The sequence below is a fragment of the Strigops habroptila genome, chromosome 18, assembly GCF_004027225.2.
Source record: "Strigops habroptila isolate Jane chromosome 18, bStrHab1.2.pri, whole genome shotgun sequence".
Taxonomy (NCBI): domain Eukaryota; kingdom Metazoa; phylum Chordata; class Aves; order Psittaciformes; family Psittacidae; genus Strigops; species Strigops habroptila.
Genome location: NC_044294.2, coordinates 794,197 through 815,473, shown reverse-complemented (window position 1 = coordinate 815,473; position 21,277 = coordinate 794,197). Strand labels below are relative to the sequence as shown.

The window sequence follows — 21,277 nt, the reverse complement described above, 5'->3', positions numbered from 1 at the left end:
AGTTTACTTTCCTGTCATTTTAGTTGAACCATCAGTGGTAAAAATAACACTGAAAGCAGCAACGCAACCGCTTTCAGTTGCTCTTTCCAGAACAGAACTGCATTTTATTTATCTTTATATATAAATATATATATTACCAAGTCAAGAGACAAAGCACGTTATGTTGTAGTGAGTGTCTTAACTTCCTACACTGGAGACTTTATTTCTAGACACAGTCTTTTAGAGCCAGCTGCAATCTGGCACCGCTTTGGTGCTCTCGTTGCAGTTGGGTGAACTTGCCTGGGAGAGAATAGCTTCTCAGTCTAACTTCTTTTTAAAGTAATACCTTATAAGAAGAGTATCTTAATGCCGTTGTGTTTTTAAAACAAATGCTGGTATGTAATGCAAGTACATAAATAGCCAAAGTTTTCAGTAATTGTTCAGTGTTACTAAATTTGCTTTTATTTAACCTTCCAAGATAACATATTAGGAAGACCTTCAGCGTGTTGATATCCAATTGGAAAACACAACATCTGATCACTTTGCTTAGGGGAGATCTGCAGTTATTTGAACACATTTCAGGTTTGAACACAATTTGGAGGCAAAGTTCTAAGGTGCAAAACTTACTTTGGAGGAAGTGCACTGTAATGACACTTCAAAGTAACAGGGGCTGCTTGTAGAGCGCATTGGCTGTTGTTCTTCAAACATAATGAAGGTCTTTCCTGAGGAATCAGGTGACTTTTCTATTGCTTCAATTTTTGTGCAAAAAAAAGAAGAAAAAAAAAAATCAATGTATTGCAATCTTTTTTAAAACTGGGGTGGGAATAGTTAAAGAAAACTATTTTATGTAAGAACTGACAGAGGGATTTGCTTTGTATAATGCAAGCTGGCTTTAAAAAAGCATTGTAGCAAATTATTCAAGTCAATCATATGTTAATAGTTATGTGCAACCAGACATGCAAAACAATTGTATTTTTTTAAATAAATATTTTTAACAAAGTTTCTGCTCTTTTTGCCTCTTTCTTTTGGCACCGGATAGAGGAAATTGAAAGTTACAGCTGCAGAGCTGCTGGCTCTGTGATGCTGAGGGAGCTGTGAGACCTCGAGCTAACCTACCTGCCCCTTCTCCCCAGCACAGGCTGGCCCGTGTCCCACCTGCCTGGAGCCAAGAGCTGGCGTTCCTGTTGCACCATCTTTTTGCCAGGTCAGGTGTTATTTGGTGAACGTTGCCTTTGGGGAGTAGCTCCATTCTCAGGGTGGAGATTTGAACTGTCAAATACACCTCTACCGTAAAGAATTGTTACCCTGACATTTAGCTGCGTATTAGCAAGCTGCAAGGACATCAGGAGCTGGTTTTGAATAGCTCGCAGTCCCTGGTGTGACATACGTGGAATCTGAGCAGGCTTCTTTCCAAATAAACCCCCTCATTGTATTGTTTCATGCTCGTTTCCTCTGTACAGGGATGGAGAGAATGCTGTCATGGTGGGAGGGGCTCCTCTATTAATGACAGGCTGGGGGGGGGGGTTGCTGCAGTACATGCTTTTTCATCCTGGGTATCTCAAGGAGAGTCACAGTGGCATCCTCTGGTGCCAGCGAAGAATTACAGCACGTACCACCCAGATGTGAGGCTGGAGGGTACCTGAAGACAATGGATGAGTTTAGCCCAGAATTCACCTCATTTCCCTCCTTCCAGCAGTGGCCTGATGCTCACCCAGCTTTAGGTCTACAAAGGCAATTGAAGGAGTCTGTTCTCTACAGACCCACCCGTGGGAGCTTGTGGAAGGTTGTTTATGGAAGGCAAGATCTGCTTGGAAAAAAAGAACCACTAAAACAAATGTAAGTTAAACAGTTGTTAGATTTAGGCTGAGTTTGAAAGGTAAAGGTGGTAGCTGATACAGTCTTGGCCAGAACCAGCTGAATTACCTGAGTCCAGTCATGCTGAGAATCTAGCAATCAATCACCTTTAATTAAACACTGCTTTATATACACACGTACATATGTACACCCACATACAGCAGTTAAAGCAAAAAGTACATGTCCAATCACTCACTGAAGAAATAGATGGATGGAGCTTTACACTCTTCTAAAGCCAGTCCTTTCTTCATCGCTTGTAATAGGTCATGCGTGGGCTATGAGAGTACCTTAAGGAAGGCACCTGGATAATAAGTATTGCACAGATTAAGCAGCTGGAGGCTGGCTCCCAAATACCTCTGTTTAAGCTTCAACTGGAAGCTAGAAATAAAACCACCCTAAAAGACACTGCGACCGTAGCAGCTAAACTAGTGACTGAAAGCAAAACAAACCACAAGTCATTTTTGACTCAAAACCAAAATGAAAGCTAATGATTTTAAGAATCAAGAGGCCCTAGCATGCTGCATAAGACACTGTCTTAGTGAACATGGCTGATGCTGTGTGAGAGAGAAGAATCAACTGTGCAAACACAGATAGGTCCTGCTACCGCTGTGCACTTGGTGGGTTGGCTCTACCAATGGTGTAGGTTTTCCCCTTTGGCAGTGTACATGGAGGTGACAGATACTCGCGTCAGTGTGACACAAAAAGGAATCAAATCCAGTATGTTACAGGCCGAAAGAAAAAGCTTCAGTTCAATGACTAAGCCAGGAGATACTCGGTCTTATCTATGGGACAGAAAGAACCTTTTCCTTCGCCCCCTCCATCCTGAACTGGTAAGAAGGTTCATCGGCAGGAGGAGCTGCTCCCATCACCCCTCCGTACACCGACATCAGACGCAGGGTCAGGCTGATGCTGACAGTCTTTTTTGGTGTGTGTGACACGGGCAACTTGTGCTTAGCTTGACGCAGTGTTTTAGGATGTTTTCTTGATTCTGACTTACCCAATCTCTCTAATGTGCTTTTGATTGCAGAGAACTTGCATGATTCAGTCATTAAATGCGAAATCATCCGTAAGAGTAATGCTTCATTGTGTGGTGGTTTATTGCTTGTCTAGGGCTTGGCTGCTGCTTTAGCGCTGGTACTGCCCAGTGTCATCTCTCGCTGCTGGTTTGTCAGGGGAGGCATCGTCCACGTCTGCAACAGTGACATGAGATTTGCATCAGAAGAGCAGCAAAGTCAAGAGGAGCTGTGGCTGCCCCATCCCTGGCAGTGTTCAAGGCCAGGTTGGACACAGGGGCTTGGAGCAACCTGCTCTAGTGGAAGGTGTCCCTGCCCGTGGCAGGGGGTTGGAGCTGGAGGAGCTTTAAGGTCCCTTCAGCCCAAACCATTCCACGAAGACAGGCCTCCATTTCCAGTAACCTGGACAAGTGTTCTTCCCTGTCACACAAAGCACCTTTTACAAAGGGAGCACACAAAACCAAAGAGCATATGCATAATGAGGTGATAGGTAAGAGAAATCCTCATCAGTGAGGCTTTTCTCAGGAGCGGCCTTTGGATGGCAGATCCGCTCATTCCCTGGATATTAGCCAGGGGAACAGCACAGGGAAACTTGTGCTACTGTCCAGCAGCATCGCAGTGCTTTCACAGCCAGCCCATGGGAGTTACAGTCCCTCTGTGAGTCCTACTTTTCCCTTTGCTTCTCCACCAGCAAAGCAAGCAAACCCCGAGCTGTGGCTGCCAAGGCTTTGTGGGCAAGTCAAAGCAGGAAGAGGGGACAGGAAGCAGCAGCAAAATAAACATTTCCTTGCATTTTGCTGAAGCACTGCACCCTGGTTATGGAGCGATGCATGTGCCGCTCTTCCTCTCATTATACAGCAGGGCTGAGCGCTGCGGCTTTCTTACCTGCTGAGGGCTTGGGGTACATCCTGTGGAAAAACAAGAGGAAGGCGTAGAAGGTAAAGGCCAAGCCTCCAAAGATCATCCCACACACCAGGAAACTGTAGCTGCCCTGATCATGTATAATCTGCAATTAAAAGGGGGGAAAGGGAGCAGATGTGTCATCACAGCACTCAAATACCTTAGTCAGCATTCAGTGAGAGCTTTACTAGTTGATAGCTCCAAGGTAATGCAGTGGTTTCTCCCCAGCAGCTGCTCAAAATCAGGCCTAAGGTTTCTACTTGAACATTGCAGCCAGTTTGTGGTGTGCCTTGTCCACACTTACCGATCCCACCAGTAACTGCAGCACCATCTCCCCGATTCCAGCTCCAGTCACCAGCACGGTTGTGGCACAGCCTGCAAAGAAACAGCACAAGTGATGCTGCGGCAGCCTGCAGGGGCAGCCTGCTCTGCCATGGGTATCTCCATACAAATCACAGAATCCCAGCCTGGGGTGTGCTGAAGGGAGCTTAAAGCTCCTCCAGCTCCAACCCCTGCCACGGGCAGGGACACCTTCCACTAGAGCAGGTTGCTCCAAGCCCCTGTGTCCAACCTGGCCTTGAACACTGCCAGGGATGGGGCAGCCACAGCTTCTCTGGGCACCCTGTGCCAGGTTTTCATGCTTCTGTATCACTGCCCCAGAGCCGGAGGTTGGCAGAAGCCTCCTGTAAGAGAGGCCAAGCTCACTGCTAATCTGGATGATGTTTTCAGAACTGGCTCCCTGGAAGCCGCTGAAGGAGACATTCCTGTCAGTCCCCGAGAGCCCTAAAGCTCCAGGAAACTAAGAACCAGGCTGGAGCTCTGCCTGCAGAAGTTATTAGTCCAGTGAAGGCAGGATTGTGCAGTCTGGGTTGTGAGTGCAAGCTTGAATAAACACTGTGCTCAAAAACAGAGCTTTCCTCCAGGCCTCCAAAGCATCCCTGAGGATGGAGGGAAGGAGGTGCTGGCTCTGCCTGCTTCCCGTGCACGGTCCCTGCTCACCTTTGTACTGCAGGATGTCCTCGGTGTAGGCCAACATGCTGGGGAAGGTGCTGCTGAGGAACAGCCCCAGAGACGCCGTCCCCACAAACAAGAAGACGACGCTGTAGGAGAAGATGAGGAGCAGGAGGAAGGTTATCAGGACTCCAACCTGCAACAACACACATGGAGTCAGGAGGGTGGAGAATGCTGAGCTGCAAGAATAGGATCTAGACTGTATTACATGTAGAAAAGAGTCTGGAAAAGGAAAAATAAATGCTGGAAAACAGATCACAATCTGAGAAACTGAAGAAACCAGACAAATAAAAGCCTTTACAGCAAAGAATTTGGTACTTGTTATAACAGGGCTTTAGAACATAATGTGGTACTTAGGTCTCAGCTTCATTAGGTAGAGACTTAAGACTTTCTGAAAAACTAATTTTTTCTCTGCAGCTTTAAATACAATACTGCTACTTCCATAATAGTCACATCTCAATCACTGATGAGTCTATTTGAGCAGGTTAAGGAATGAACTCTCTCAGAAACCAGGCACAGCAGCAAAGCCAAAGAACCAGCTCCCTTTAAACACTTGCCCTCGCCTCTGGCTTGGACCAGCACCAGCAAAAGCATCCAAGATGCACCATTCACCACGGCAGAGTCACCAGAGGGAGCTCTGCAGCACCAACACGTTGTTTCTTCATTGTTCAGGCCCCGATGATGGGTGTGCATGTACACCAGAGCCGTTTGGGTTCTAGAGACACTGAATTCCAAATGCAGTTTGCTGTAATGCTGAACTGCACCTCCCTGTATGCAGCAGCACTAGTGAGCACTGCACAAGGGGTTCAGTGACAGTCAAATGATGACGCTACCATGATGCTTTAAGGGGACATGAGGCATCTTCCAGCCAGGGCTGGAGACTATTCCATTTCCTCCCCCCAAAGTATCAGCAGCAGCTAAAGCAGAAGTCCTGTCCTCAGGGTTGTTAATAGAGCAACTATGCAGGTTGGACAAGTGATGCGGTCAACAGTAGGCATCAAGGAGATGCACAGCCTGTCCATGCCACATAGCCGCTGCTGCTGAGCTTCCCCTGCTCACCTGTACATAGTGCTGCACTGGGAGCTGCACCCAGTTTTAAACCAACGCCGGTTCATTTGGCTGTATCTGCTGATATCCAGGCTCAGCCTTTAACGTGACCAGAGCAAAGTGCCCAACCCAGCGGCCTCACCTGCCTCCTGTCTGTGAGAGACATCAGCCTCACTCTTCAGAACATCCCCACGAGAGCCGTGGCTCCTGTTCTGTCACCGCCCCCTTGGATGTTCTTGGCTTTGCAATATTAACTGTGAAACTTGCTACGAAAATAACTTCTGCTTATAATAACTTGTAAATTCGCTGCCTTCTCACTTGGTTCCTTTTTGTGTGCAAGAACCGTGAATGGGCACAATTCCCTGTTGGCTGCCACATCCTGACATGCATCTTCCTCACATATCCCGAAAGGATTCCTTCCCCTTCCAAGTGAATGTGTTGGTTAAGTTAAGAAGCTTCACATCACAGTGGTTTCTTTGCCAGCTGCCACAGTCCAAGTAGAGAATTTACTGACCTCTGCCTTCCCTTTCCCGTGGCTGACATGGGCACTAAGCTCCCTGTCGATGCCAGAGAAGAGAACGTGCAATAACGTTGGCAGACACTTCACAAGGCGCTTTCACAAATCTACGCTAAGATTAACAGGGGATTGCTCAGCAAAGCAATGCAATCAAGCGCTAAGCCTTGGCTCCCTCATGCATTGCATCAGCTACAGGCATGCAGAGGAAGGCTTTACCCTGGCTATGCACGAGAGTAGCAGCAGCTCTGCACATCAACACCAAAGCCAGGCAGCATCTTGGAGGCGAGAAGAATTAGACCCATAGTAAAACCAGCCTTACCACATTGATGAAGACCATCGTTGCTGGCTTCATTCGGTAGGACACGGGGATGGAGATGAGCCTGCCCAGCGTGATGAACCCCCAGAAGAGGCTGGGCAGGTACCCGGCCACCTTGTGCACTACAGAGAGCGGCTCCTCCACTGCGTAGCTGTAAATGAAGCCCGAGTACTCTCCCTGCAGGGAAACACAGGAGCATGTCACGGCGCTGTGATGACTTCCAGGCTCTGCCCTCAGTTATTCCCAACACTGTGCCAGTGCTGGGGAGCCCACCTATGGATGTGCTACCGAACCGCAATGAGCCTTGTTCCCAAGGGTTGGCAGCTGGAGACAGGCTTCCACCAGAAGTAGAACACAAGACTTCAGCTCTCCTAAAGGGCAAGACTTACACTATTACTGGGTAAAATGCATGCTCAGCTCTTATCTGTAGAGATGCTCTCATCTCTAGGGACTGCCTTGTCCTTTTGGAACTGTACATGCTCAAACACACCACATTAAGAACCTGGAGCTGATCACCTTGACGATGGAGGCCTTGGAGAGTTCCTGTATCTAACAGCTACTGTGTGTAACCCTGCTCCTCTTTTAGACTCTATTTAATGCCCTAGTAAGACCCAGCATGAGCCAAAGCTGTTGAAAGACAAAGAGCAGCATCTTGCCAGCATCTTCCTCACCCGGACACAAGCGCTACACACGGTGCACCCGGCCAGGGCCATGCTGACAAGCCACTGCCGAGCCCGCACCATCCCCATGTGCTCTCAGCTTGGGTTTGGAGGGCTCAGGAGACCCATGGAACAAAAAGCCACCACTTGTTATGAACTAAAATGAAGCTGTTCTTGCCTCTTGGCTGAAGTGAGAAGAGACCTCCACTGTGTAGAAGTAGACAACATCACAACTCTGAACTGGTTGGGTTAGTAGCAATCTAGCTGCAACAACAGAGCCTAGAACACAGGAGAAGCCACAAAACCCTCCCAAGAAGCAGGACATGTATCAGCCTGACTGTGATTAGCTTTATGGGCTGTTCTAAGTGGTTGGGAAGGAAGAAAGCCACAGAGCTTTGCTCAGAGAAGATCTCTCTATCAGCTGAACTCACCACAATCCCATCAGTCATGAAGAGAACAAGAGCCCCAGTGATGTGGACTGCGAAGTAGGTGTAAGAAGCCCCTCTGAAGTTTTTGCTTTGGCAGCAGCTAAATAAGTCATCATGACCTGGTGAAAAACAATGCAAAGCAAACTTAGCTGGAACATCCCCCTGGGGCTGGGTGGTTGCCAGCCCACGATGGGGGTTTGTTTTGTGCTCAGCTGCATGACAGAGACTCACAGAGGACCATGAACAACAGTGGAGCGCTGCTAACCTCTGCTGGCACCACCTCTTGCTTTACCTACCTCTAAGCTTTCACAAGGAAGATGGACTCGGTTATGGGCCACAGACTGGGATCCTGACTCTCAAGGGTATTTACTACTGCTCCTTCCGTAGCTGCTTGTGCTCCTCTTCCCATTTAGGAGCTCCACATTGCTCTTACAGCCCATAGAAACAAGCCCATTTGACCATAGCACTCGTGCTCAGAGCCCCTTGTCTTTGGTAGCACCACACAGGACACGTTCCTCAGCTAAATGCTGTTTACACCCAAGCAAGCCAACTTTGGGAAAGAGAGTGAGAACACACACTCCTGTCACCTCCTTGGAACAGACCAAAGCCGGGGCTCAGGACCCCTGGAATTCCCGACTCTCCCATCCTCCTGCTTCTACCACCCCACTCCGGGATGTGCAAAGGGCTGGTGTTAAGGAGTCCTGTGCAGGTGAGATGCTTGCTCCTGCATGGTAAAGATGAAATCCTCACTACTCCTATGGGGAAGGAGGGGTTTTGCCAGCACAGACGTGTCTGTCAAAGATGGCAGCGTTCCCCATACACCCTGCTTCTCAAAGGATTCATCCCAACTGCTTTTAAGAGGAAGACCGAGACCTGAAGAACATGAAGCTCCAGTGGCTTGTATGGAAATGGGCAGCGGGGTTGAGGAAAGGAACCATCAGTGTCTTGGCTAAGGGAAATGCTATCAGATGAGCACAATCTTACCAGACAGCAGAGAACCCACCGTGTCAGGGACATCCGTGATCCTTCCCTGCAGCACCTCACCACATCTCTAACTGCCTCCACCTTCCAGTATTCCCTAAAATTCCCTTTTATTGTCCAGGTAAAGCAATTGCTTCTGATAACCCTAAACCATGAATTTACTCCGATAGGTTTCTCTTGGGTAGCAAAGAACAACATTATTGTCCACAGACCAGAGGGTGGTCACAAGTTCAAGAGCAAACTATTGCTGGAGTTTAACTTCTCCCCTCAAAGGCACCGTCCTTATTCGTTTCACATTTATCCAACCCAGTGTTCTGCAGCACCACGGTTACACTCCACAGTCAGCTCAAAACCTGACCCAAACCCAAAGGGAGACAAAGGGGCACAACTTCCACGTGTGCTTAAGGTTGAGTTTGAGGACAGCTTGGAGGAAAGCAGCCTGGAGCCCCAACAGCAGGATACTGACCTCTGCTCAGGGGTTATGGTCCCATCTAATGAGAGGGTAACTGGGCACCAAACTGGGCACTTCTGGATTGCATTCATGTATTGGAATGTTCCCTCCTCAGACAACAGGGATGGGTCTCACTTGCTGCCATCCCAATACAGCTTTGTCTGCCCCTGCTCCTCCAGAGCCATCCGAGGTGCCCCCAGCTCACCTACTGCTCCGTGCGGCCGCTGCACAGTGGTGCTGAGCTCGTCCTTGTCCACCGGGCGCGTCTCCATGGCCAGCTCGTCGGCAGAGAGCAGCGGGTGGCTGCTGCTGCTGAAGCACGGCACCATCCGCTCCTTGTAGAGCAGGAAGAACACTGCGATGGGGACGGGCAGCTGGGGGGCACAGAGAGGGGCAGGTCAGCACGGCACAGCCCAGCTCCCCCCCAGCAGCACTGCAGGAACCGCACTGAGCACCTGCAATAGGTGCCCCTTGACTCCGCTCTCTGTGTGCGGCTCTGGTGGCCCCAGCATAAGGACATGGAGCTGCTGGAGCAAGGAGGCCACGAGGATGCTCAGGGGCTGGAGCAGCTCCCATATGGAGACATAGAGGAGACTGAGATGAGCTCTGAGGCAGAAGCTCTTCCCTGTGAGGGTGCTGAGGAGCTGGCACAGGGTGCCCAGAGAAGCTGTGGCTGCCCCATCCCTGGCAGTGTTCAAGGCCAGGTTGGACACAGGGGCTTGGAGCAACCTGCTCTAGTGGAAGGTGTCCCTGCCCGTGGCAGGGGGTTGGAACTGGATGAGCTGTAAGGTCCCTTCAAACCAAACCATTCCATGAGCCTATGTGCCTGGATTAACCTCCAAGAGCAAGGACAGAGGGTGGCAGTGGGATAAGGAGCTACCGCAGGAGCGATGGAGGTTTGTTAGGAGAGCTGGTAGGGAAGGGAAAAAGGGGAAAAAAACATATAAAGACAAGCTGAGAGCTAAGACTCCTGCTGTGAAGCACGGCTGGGGCATCTCCTGAGGTTCCTGTGGGATGGAAACAATTCACCTGGGAATGGGGACAGGGACACTGCAACAGAAGGCACCTAAATACAAACCTCACAAAGCACCGTACCAGGCCTTCAAAACCAAAGTGTTCTGGTTGCCAAGCATCTGCCCAAAGAATAAAACAATGAAGTAGCTTTTGCTTGCGGAGAGCAGGAGGGTTCTAACAGGAGACCTGCGGCTGAAACCCTGTGTGAGGGAACAACAAGCTGCTCCGGGACCTGCTCTGCCCATCTCCAGCCATTAGCAGAGGTTGCTCAGCATCTCCGAAGAGATGAGCTCGTGGTTCCCAGGCCAACAACAGCCCCACAGCTTCAAACAGCCTCTTGGTACTGAGGGACCTGGGACTGGCCTCAGGGCTTGTACCTGCCACTGGATCCATCACACCAGTGATCCAGGCACCGCAGCATCAGCCCCTCTGCACCCTGAGCACACCCACAGCTCAACGGTACCTTCAAGCCCGAGGGAACTTCCCTATTTTTGGGGAGGGAAAGCAGAGGGAAGCAACCGGAGCCCATTGTCATCTCCTCCCATCTCGCCCACCGCAGCCAAGTTGATCCTGCAGCAAACTGTGGGAGAAAGCCAGGAAATCCTAAGGGACAGTTCACCCTCCGGCTGCCCAGTGCTTGTTTTCTCCATGTCTGTGAGCAAGTGGGAGCCCCAGCTCCGAATTTCCTGCCTTTTGTTGGCTCGGGGCATGATTTAAATGTATGGAGAATTCCCCCCCCCAGCCCACCCCGCCTCTCTTGCCTGAATTCATTTTTGAGGACTTCATTGTTCTGGGAACAATGGGAATAGGAACAGTGAGTTCGGTCCCATGGAAGAAAAAGGCATTTGCTTGATAGTTCTAATCCTTCCGGAGGGCAGGACCTGGTTTTATTCTTCCAAATTGCAGATTTGGCAAAAAACATCCCCATGCAGAGGGCCTGGGCCATGATAACATCCCTGAGCACTTCCAGCCTTAAGGAACACTCAGAAAAGGGCCCCAGCTGCAGACTCGCCCAGTTCCCTGTCAAACGATAGGTGTATCCTTGCTTCCCACATCCTCATCTCTAAAGCAATGTCAAAGTCCCTTTTGCTCTATCCACACTGCACTGTCGCCAGGCTGGCAGCACCTCGGGTGCACGAGTGCTCTGAGCCCATCAGCCGTGAGCTGCTCAGACAAACCCATCCCGCAGGAGCAGCCTATCCCAACCACAGGACAAGGACAACTCGAGGACCATCCCTGCCACTGCCACAAGCTGCTGGGTGGGTGCTGAGCCCCTCTCCCCATCATAGCCCTGGCTGGAGGGTCGGGTGGTGATGAGGAGCCTCGCTGCTCCCTGGGCATGTGCTTGTGGCAGGATCCTGCTACTCAGCTCCTGAAGCAGCTTCAGTTTTCTTGGCTGCCTGGGCTGCTTGGCACAGGGGAAAGAGCTCTCCAGGCTGAGAGAGCTGGGCTGGGGCAGCCTGGAGAAGAGAAGGCTCCTGAAGGGGAGACCTTAGAGCAGCTCCAGTGCCTAAAGGGGCTCCAGGAAACCTGGAGAGGGGCTTTGGACAAGGGCCTGGAGGGACAGGACAAGGGGAATGGCTTTAACCTGCCAGAGGGGAGATTGAGATGAGCTCTGAGGCAGAAGCTCTTCCCTGTGAGGGTGCTGAGGCGCTGGCACAGGGTGCCCAGAGAAGCTGTGGCTGCCCCATCCCTGGCAGTGTTCAAGGCCAGGTTGGACACAGGGGCTTGGAGCAACCTGCTCTAGTGGAAGGTGTCCCTGCCCGTGGCAGGGGGCTGGAACTGTGTGAGCATTAAGGCCCCTTCAACCCAAACCACTCTGGGGTTCTGTGACCTCTGACCACCCCTCTTGAGCAGGCAGAGATTTTGGTGCAAGAACTGTTTGCTTTGGGTTTTTCTGCTTCACCATTTTCAGCAGAAGGATTTTCTTCTTCCAAGGGGGATGAGGGGCATCCCAGCATTATCCATTATTCTAAGCTCCACAAGTTGCTGCATCTCGCAGCCCAGCGTGGGTATAACCCAGGCTCCTTCCCTCCCGTTTCTATTTCAGTCTCTCCCCCCAGGAGCACGGGGCTGTTCCCTGCTATTGTATCCAGGCTACTTTTAAGCAACCTAAGCACAATGGAGTATCCCGCACTTCCCCTGGGAAACCACCTTCCGGACAAACACATCTCTCTCGGAGGAACATTTTCCTCATTTCCAGCCCCTTGGAAAGGGCTGGATGATGAAATTTCCGTTCTGTGGGAAACCTGAATTTTAAAACTATGTTTTTGTCCCAAATCTGGATGAAAACCCCCAAATTTGCTCTTAAGAATGAAAGGTTTTGGCCGGGAGAAATCCTAGCACTTCATTTTGATAATGCTCAACCACTTCATTTCACTAAAGCAAAACCATTTTGCTGCAATCACATCAAAACAACTCTTCTGTCAGCTTTACATGCTGCATCTATGCCAAAGTCAAATTGAGACGTTTCCACTTTAAACAAAGCAAGACATGGAAATGAATCATTTCAGCTGGTGTCTTGTCAGAATACACACAGCCCTGGGAAAACTGGGACGGAACTGGGGCTCTGACCATTTCATAACCAAGTTGCTGCTCCTGGTTTCCATTTCTGTAGCTCCCCCCTTCCATCCGCTTCCCTGGGGGTTTAAATCATCCTCCTCTTTCCCTGAAGTTTACAGCTTAAAGAAGGGTCAGCAGCTCTGAGCTGAGCTACTCCCAGTGTTTGCAGGCTGTGGGTTGGGTTATTTAGTTCAAACAAGGAATCAAGTCAGCTCCCACAGCCGGGCTTTGGGAAAGGCAGGAACAGCGCGGCTTTGGCAAGGGGACACCCCCAAGAGCTGTGTACGTCCGACTCCATGTTCCTCTTGTGCTTGTTTCCCGACCCTCATCCCAACACCCATCAGCCTCCCAGCAAGGCCACCACTAACCCGTGTCACTGAGGGCCTCATCTACACGGTATGTGAACACCTCCAGGGACAGCGATTCCACCACTTCCCATCCATGCTCCCCAAATGCCCATGGGACACTGCTAGGAACAGAGCGGGGGGTCTGGCAGCCACCCTCCCATCCACGCTCTATGTATCAGACACATCACTGGATTCAAAGCAGCTATTAAACAGTGCCTTCAAACTCAATTAGTTTGCTCAGGATTGACCGGCAGAATAGAGAAGGCTCTGGCTTAATTAAAAGCACCTCTCCCCTGGCACACTCCGAGGCAGAGGTGATTAAAGCTGCTTCTCCTCCTGGGCAGGGACTGCTCCTTTTGGTACTCCTGCAAAGCAACTCATTACAGCACCTGCCTGGCTGATTATAGAGCACCTTACAGCACAGGCTGCCCAGGGCTGGGCTCACAGGGGGGGACCCCATCAGCAGAGCTGCCCTCAGCATCAATCCTGGTATGAACAGCACCGCTGCAACAACATGATCCGGTGTCATCACTCCAGATCTACATGGACAATTACACACACGGGGCTCCTGCCACTGGGGAAGAGACAGCAGCAGCTCAGCTCCAGCAGGACAGTCACAGCCCAGCGAGGCTGTGCCAGGGACCAGCCCTATTGAACCGTGCTGGGATTTGGGTGCTAACTGGGGGGTAAGGAATAGGGCAATATCACAAGAGCAGCCTTGGGACAAAGGAAGAGGACAAACACCATCTCTTTCACAAAGGAAGGGCCACAGGGCTCTTGCATCTGCTGCAAACCACCAGGGCACCAGCAAATAGGCAGAGACACCTCAATGGAGCTTTTGGCCCCATAACTCAGTTCATTGATGGGCACGAATGAATATCAGCGGAAATCACTGCCCCGCTGAGCCAGCCTCACACCACCGAGCTCCTCCCCAGGCTGACCATGGAGAAAGAGCTGGTGTAACTCCTGCCCAGAGGGATGCTGGAGGTACAACCTGCTCCCAGAGAGATGGGACCAATCCCTGCAGGATGGTACATCCCCCATCACATCTATCAGTGCAGTGACCACTGGCTCAGTTTGTAGGGTCCTTCTGCCCTCCTGGAATCCAGGCACTTGGCAGAACCCAAACTTTTGCTGTGCACCAGCACAAGCATCCTCACCATTAGCATGTCCTTCATCTTCATGTCCTTCTACCATTGGGACCACCAACACCCCCAAACACCACAGCCACCTGCAAAGCCCAGAAACAGGGATGTCCCCAGCACCAGCTTGGGCACTTACATTGATGAGGGCCATGATCCAGAAGGCGTAGGAGACGCGTGTGACCACCATGCCCTTCATTGGCAGGTCGTAATGAGACAGGTTCCCTGGATGATGCGGGACCAAGGACTTGCGGATGTGAGGGAGGTTGCTGGAGGCGTTGGCCGTGGAGTTTGAGAGGATGCAGTTGGTGTCCGAGAGGAAGGGGTCAGCTATGAGCGGGCTCAGCAGCGCCCCAAAGCCCACGAAGAAGTGAAGGGCCTGTGAGAGATGAGACATGGAGGTAAAGGAGGGGGGTTACTGCTCCTCTTCCTCACCAGAGGGGAGATGAGGGCTCTCTGCTCACCTGCAGGAAGATGGCAGAGTCCTTCTGGTAGATCTTCACCAGCTGCATGTTGGAGATGGTGTCAATGCAACCCATGGCCAGTCCTGCCACAGCCATGACCACCGCCAGGACCACCACATTGTGGCACAGGGGGATGATGGCAAAGACCAAGGAGATTGCCAGTGACGAGGCAAAGAGTGCAAACAAGGACTGGGACAACCTGAAACAGGGAAAGACAGGACGGGATTACTACCATGAGAGCAGCACCCACACCACAGCCCTTCCTCCTGTTTTCAGCCCCAGGTCAGAGTAGGCATTAGCAGGAGATGTGCCCAGAGGCTGTAGCTCCAACTAACGCAGCTCCAGCACACACTCTCTTGACAAGGGAGATGCTACACACCCTGCACCCCCATATCTCCACATCACAGCCACAGCCATCTCCTGTGTGGATGGTGACACCTCGAAGAGAGCTTTTCCACCCTTCAAACTCCTGTTCTGCACATTTCAAGGCAGAATAATACCCAGCAACCTCCCCTTGTTAACTGGGCAGATCTGGGAAAGGGACATGGGTCTGTATCGCATGAGCAGGCACAAGAGCTGCTGGGCAATCCCAGCTCCTGGCAGGGCATTCACATCACTGTGCCATCCCAAACCTGCCCGCAGGTACCATCCTGCCTCACAGGGAGCCACTGAGGTTCCCTCTCTGTGCCCTGTGGAATCTCTGTGCTGGCAGCATCACCCCTTCCCGCAGCACCGCTGCCATTCCCGGTGCAGGCAGTGGATTCCCACCCATCGGAGAAGCCCTGGAGCTGCATGTGGCAGAGGTAACGCTGGTGCATGGCACCCCAAGGCTGGCGGCAGCCCAGCCCTGCCTGCGCCTGCTCTCAGTGCGAGCCGAGCCATGGAGAAGGCGCCCGGGCTGGCACCGCGCTGCTCCGGAGCTGCCAAGTGGAAAGGCAGGAAGGAAGGAAGGAAACAGGGACCAGACAGCGAAGCACTGAAACAACCAGAAAGATGGGACTAAAGAGTCACAGTAGAGAACAAGTAGCACAGGCACAACCCCAACCCGGGCTCCCAAACCCTGGGAGAAGCCCATTGCAATGGGCTTGCTGTAAATGAGTTGCCGTAATGAGTTGGGGATGTGGGACACAGATGCCTGTCCCCAGCACAGACACGTAACCTGCAAGTAAAACACCCACATCTCTTTGCTTTGCCCAAAGAGGGAGAGAGCTCCATGGAGGGACAGGCTGCTGGTGCCAACCCTCCTGCCCTGACTGCTCGTCCAGAACAGCCTTGGGCACGTCGCCGCATTTCTGCACTGCCCTTGTTCATCTGCAACCCCAGAGTGATTTATCCCTCCACGTCCTGCTTGTTGCTTACACCAGCACCGGGGAGAAAACCAGGCCAAGGGCAGGTCTCCTTCCTTCTGCTGCACAGTGGGGCACAGCCCTGGCTGCACCAGAGCCCTGGTGTGCACTCACAGCTCCCAGACCACGGTGGAGAAGCCAGTGCTTTGTAAAGCTGTAAGGACTAATCTTCCTCTGACAGCAAAACGGGGATCCAGCGTGGGATTCCTGGGGGAGGGATGAGGGAGGGAGCAAAGCGAGATGTGCACAGTCACGGCAGGAAAACCAGCTAGCAAATGGGAGAGAAGCAGCTTTGAGGCTGGAGAAGCAGCGTCGAGCACCCTCTGGGGTACAGCAGAGGGGAGAGGGGCAGAAGCACAAGCCATGGGGGAATCCAAGGCCGGGAGCAACAAGGAAACATCCCTCGGGACATCCCAGCAACCCCTCATCTCTTCTGCAGCCCCAGCAAAGCAACCACAGCACCAGTTGTGCACGGCTAAGGGAGCGCATGCATCACCAGAGTTAAACATTAATTGCAGACCATGTTATGTCCTTAAAAAGCATTAAAAAGATCACCTCCCTTCTCCCCAGTGAGCAAAAACCCCTGCTCCAGTCATAAGATATCAATAAGATGCCACAACCCTGCTGCCCCCTTCCCTGCCTCTGACATTAAAGGGACCAAGGAATCACTGCTTCCCACGCCAGATCCCCAAAATGTAGTCACAGAACACTGCTCAGCACCCAGCTACCAGCTGAGAGGTTTCTTTAGGAACAAATCTCTTTGAAAGCATCCTTAAATGAGGAACCCCATGGCTTTCAGAGGGGGGCTGAACCCTTGATGATATGAAACTTGTAATGTCGTGGACTCTGTTTCAGGATCACCCACAGCATGTCCTGGCTCCACCATAAGGCTCGAGGGAAGGTCTGCAGCTCCCCCTAAAAGGTTTAGGCTTATCTCCTCCATAGGATTAGGGTGGTTAATGCTATCCTGTAGCCACAGCCAGCAGAGCTTCCCCTCTCCTTCCCACACACCATATAGACCCCCCCACCCCGGTGTTTCTGTTGCAGCAGGAACTCTGACTTCAAGTATGTTTTCCCCCCCCACCCCAGGGAGCATTTTCTAAGTCACTCACATCAAGAAGAAAAATTATAATCAGGCTAATTCAGACTTGCAAAACTGATAATTAAAACCCCAAAGCCCTGAGGGGATGAAGCGAGGACAGGGATGAAGCCAGCTGCATGGATTATACCACATCTGCCTTCAGGTCCCCAGCAGGAAGCACTGGCCATGCTCAGGGAGCACTGCCTCCCCGGAGGAGCTCATGCTCAAATCACTGTGCCCTCTGCTCTCTGACACAAAAGGCTTTACTTTCCCTTGCAGTGAGAAGTGTCCTGCATGCCCCAGCCACGTGCTTGAGCAGGAACCTTCAGAAGACGGGAATCTGAAGGGCATGGAAAGAACAGAGAGAAGGGCAGGGCCATACACTGCAACGTGTGCCCAGCGGTAATGATGAAAGGAAGAGGGGCAAAAGGGTCCCATCCCACCACCTCCCAGCATAGACCATGCAAACACCCTCTATAAAGCTGTATTCTTCTGAAGCAGAGCTTGTAACCCAGCAAACCCCAAGCAGGAGTTACCGGAGAGCAGCAGCCCGGTGTGAACCTGAGCTTCAATGGGTCTTGCAGCTCCATGGGGAGCCGAGCTTCCCACAGCTCCGCAACAAGCCAGGGAAGGGAGCACGCAGTGAACCCGGGTCTCCAGCACAGGCAAACATCACATTTCCACATCACTCAGGGAAAGGCACAATGGCAAACTTTGTTCTTCCTTGGAATCTCGCACAGAGGGAATGCTGGAGCTCGCGCGGAGTTACGGAAGGGACGGATGCCATCATTATGCTATGTCCTCCCAGTGCTCCAGGACTCCAGCGGGGCTGAGAGCACAGAGGCTACAACTCAGCCTTCAGCAGCTTCTCTGCTGAGAGGAACCAAACCATTATTTAGGTCCCACCACCCATTTCTGCTGCAGAATCCACTAATACAGCGTGCAGTCCATCACTCGGAGCAGACAGCTCAGACCAACACAGCCTTTAATCACAAGCAAGCAGCAAAGCCTGCGTTCCTCAGGCATCAGAAATCAAGCACAGCTTGCAGCCAGACCTTGGCTCGGCCAGCCCACAGGCAGGCAACGCGTTGGGATCCTCTACCAGCAGCTAGCCATCTCCTAACTGGAAAATACAGCCTGTCCAGCACTCCTCCCTGCCTGGCAGGTTTTGATTTATTAGCCTGCAGCATGGCCCAGATGTAGAAATCCATAGCAGGACAGCTCGATGTGTCCATCCCTGGAGAGGGGATGCTCTCAGAGCCTGAACAGTTAATATCCTCATCCAAACCCACACGCTCGTACATCACGCCGCTCTGAGTAAACCCCCATGATGCTCACAAGCTACAACTACCCAAACCATGCCCTCCTGCCTAGCTGCTGTTCTGCGGTGGGGCTCGCAGCCACTTTGCCAAAGCCCCTTGCTCTGAGAGGCTGGGATCACAAACACATCCCGGCTCGTAACCACAAGCAGCAACACACACGCTCTTCTCCCCAGAGTTCAAAGTTTGGGAGTCTCTGAGCACAAAAACCCATTGGGGTGCATGTAACCGGCTGGGCGAGGGCAAGAGCACTGGGGAGGAAGCTGAGAGCAGGAAACAATTGTGCATTTGCTCCTTCAAACATATGTGAAGCAGACTGAGGGCTGCCAGAGGCACTGCCTGCTGACCCAGCAGCCCCAGAACCATGTCAGACCCAGGGCAAGGTTCCCACGTGCCGTCCCCATTCCCATGCAGACACCTCTCCTGGCAGAGCCCAACCAAGAGGTGCTCCATGAACCCTCTAGGCTCTGCCCAGACAAGGGGACTGGGGCAGTTCAATGTACCAGGATGGCAATTTAACAGGTGCTCTAATGCCATCTTCATTAGCCACAATTCCCAAGAGTTGAACACAACATCTTTAAACAGCATTTTACAGTGAAGGGCTCATGCAAAATTCTCCCCTATCCCTGATAAACACACACATGACGCGCACATCAGAGACACCCCGAGCTCACACGTTACATCACTGCCTGAAGAACTAGTGACAAGGTAAATAACCAGCTGAAGCTCAGCCGTCATCAAGCCTCAAATCAAACGCCTGTTTGGCCATCTTCAGGGTTGAGCCATTGTGTGCGACTTACTCAAACACATCCTGAACAAATCCCTGTCCGGGTTTCGTGCTGGCCCATGAAGCGCGCTGCTGGCTCCCAGCAGCGGGACCACGAGGGCCGCTCGCATCTTGCCTCGTGTTTGCTCCCAGGGAGCACAACAGCGCCTCGATCCCCGACTCCGAGGTTATTAAAACAGGCTTCCAATAATATTGTTGTGATCAAGAACCAGGTTAAGGAAAATACCCTCCAGGAAGTTCTGGCTGGAACTTCACACCGAGGCTCCCCCCCGTGCTGAGCTCTGGGGGAACCGGTGGCTTCTCTCCGGGGTGCGGGACCATGCGGGAGGGGGGAGCACGGCTCCAGCCCCGCATCCCACGGCCAGTTTTCCCTCCCCTCCCGCTCCACTCGGGTTTTCCCACGCGGACCGCAGCATCCCGGCTCAGCCACGGCAACCCGGCGCAGGGACGCGGGGGGGAGGCGAAGCCTCGGGAAGGGGAAGGGGGGGGGTCTGCGGGAGGCGCCTTACGTCCTCTTGAAGACCCCTCCGAGGCAGCTGCCGAGCAGGAGGCAGAACTGCTGGGAGAAGAAGACCCAAGTGATCTGGGAGAGGGAGCTCTGTGTCTGGCAGCGCAGGTCCAGCAGCGTGGGCCCCAGGAACGCGATGCAAAGCCCGAAGCTGAAGAAGACGCTCCAATAGGTGAGGGTGGGCTGCAGGTTCCTCCGGAACCGCGCCGACACCCGCTCGTCCCACCACATCCTGGGCGGCGGCGCGGGGCGGCCACGGCGATGCGGCTCCCGCGGCTCCCGCGCCGCCCGGCCCCGCTCCCGGCTCCGCTCCTCCCTTGCAGGATGTGGCTCCGGAGCCCGCGGCGCCGCGCCGGGCGCTGGCTCCGCCTCCGGGACCGGGGACCGCCGCCGCCTCCCGAGGCCGGGCGGAGCGGGGCCGGGGCGGAGCCCCCCCGAGCTCCCCTGCACCCCCTGGAGCCCTATTCCGCCCCGACGGAGCCCCCTTCCACCCCCCGGAGCATCCCCATTCCAGCGCATCCCTCCGGGGACCGAAAGCATCCTGACTCCCCCCACCCCCGGTAGCCCCATTGGAGGTTTTCTGTACCCAAAAGCGGGGCCACCCCCCGCCTGGTCCACATTGACAGCACGCTCCGGCCGCAGCCGGGCACAGCTAAGGAAGGAAGCCCCAAAATCCCTTTTCTCCTGCTGTTGTGACCATCTCTGCGGCCTCCCGTACCCGTAAATAGGTTCAACCGTTCCAGACAAACGCAATTAAAGTTGCCCCTTCTGTGGCTCAGAAGCAGAAAATGGCTTAAGGGAGGGATGGGGGCGCCTGTTTGAAAGTCGGAGCAGTTGATGCTTACGCAAAAGGTCTCCTCTAGAGGCTGGATTTATAAATATTTCACCTACTTTAGCTAGGAAAGACTATGGCAATTTTTAGAACACTCTTTCCAGGCAAAGCAGAATCGATGGCACAGGGCTGGCTCCAGGCCTGTGCACCACATCCCCTCCTGTGCCAGTGCCAGGGACCTTACACACATACTCACACGTCCTGTGACCCGTGGCTCAGGAATGCTGCTCCGGGCTGCAGGTGCTCATTTCCACCTGGACATAGCTTAATATTTAGCTAATCCAAATTGCATCCGAGTCCTTGTTCCTCCCTGTCTGTGGTATCCATTGGAGTCTTCCCATAGAAGGGAGACAGGATCATGTCCTCTTCCACCACCAAAGTGAACTATGGGAAACAAGCACAGGGCAGGTGGTGGGCAATAAACCCCTGATTACCCTAAAGTGCAGCAGCTGTGGGGCACCTGAAGCCATTAAGCAATCAAACAACCAGCTCAGCAGGTGCAGGGCTGGGGTAATGTTGTTATCCCGTTTTACTGATGGGGAAACTGAGGGCCAGAAAGGAATGAACTACGGCTACGGAGTGAGTCACCAGCATGGCCGGAAACTGGGTTGTATCATGACGTGATAAACCATCTCCCTTAACAGCCTGATGGAGGGGAGGAAGAGGCTGATGCATGGCCTGGGAGCCATGGCCTCGGGCTCTCCTTGCCAGGCAATAAC

At 52.6% G+C, this 21,277-nt stretch overlaps 1 protein-coding gene across 2 annotated transcripts; it reads right to left on the bottom strand.

Moving 5' to 3' along the window:
- Window positions 1-1,816: 1,816 nt before the first annotated feature.
- MFSD4A (major facilitator superfamily domain containing 4A) lies at window positions 1,817-20,020 on the bottom strand. 2 transcript variants are annotated; one of them, XM_030473330.1, is made up of 10 exons: window positions 19,728-20,020; window positions 14,686-14,884; window positions 14,361-14,600; window positions 9,362-9,530; window positions 7,728-7,843; window positions 6,641-6,814; window positions 4,746-4,893; window positions 4,051-4,121; window positions 3,732-3,852; window positions 1,817-3,023 (listed from the first exon to the last, which is right to left on the bottom strand). In XM_030473330.1, the coding sequence occupies exons 1-10, from the start codon at window positions 19,955-19,957 to the stop codon at window positions 2,959-2,961; spliced, it is 1,533 nt and encodes a 510-aa protein (XP_030329190.1). In that variant the 5' UTR covers window positions 19,958-20,020; the 3' UTR covers window positions 1,817-2,958. The 2 variants fall into 2 exon arrangements, 1 of the variants encoding a protein (XP_030329190.1); XR_003989645.1 differs by lacking the exon at window positions 7,728-7,843 and having other exon boundaries at window positions 19,728-20,017.
- Between the last annotated feature and the right edge of the window lie 1,257 nt (window positions 20,021-21,277).

What these genes read in the sequence shown, in the direction of transcription:
- MFSD4A (XM_030473330.1), bottom strand. Translation starts at nt 19,957, where the DNA reads ATGTGGTGGGACGAGCGGGTGTCGGCGCGGTTCCGGAGGAACCTGCAG. An exon ending in GGAGGGGTCTTCAAGAGGAC is followed by an intron (nt 14,885 to 19,727) that starts GTAAGGCGCCTC and finishes TCCCTGTTTCAG; the next exon opens with GTTGTCCCAGTCCTTGTTTG. An exon ending in TGCAGTTACTGGTGGGATCG is followed by an intron (nt 3,853 to 4,050) that starts GTAAGTGTGGAC and finishes TTTTAATTGCAG; the next exon opens with ATTATACATGATCAGGGCAG.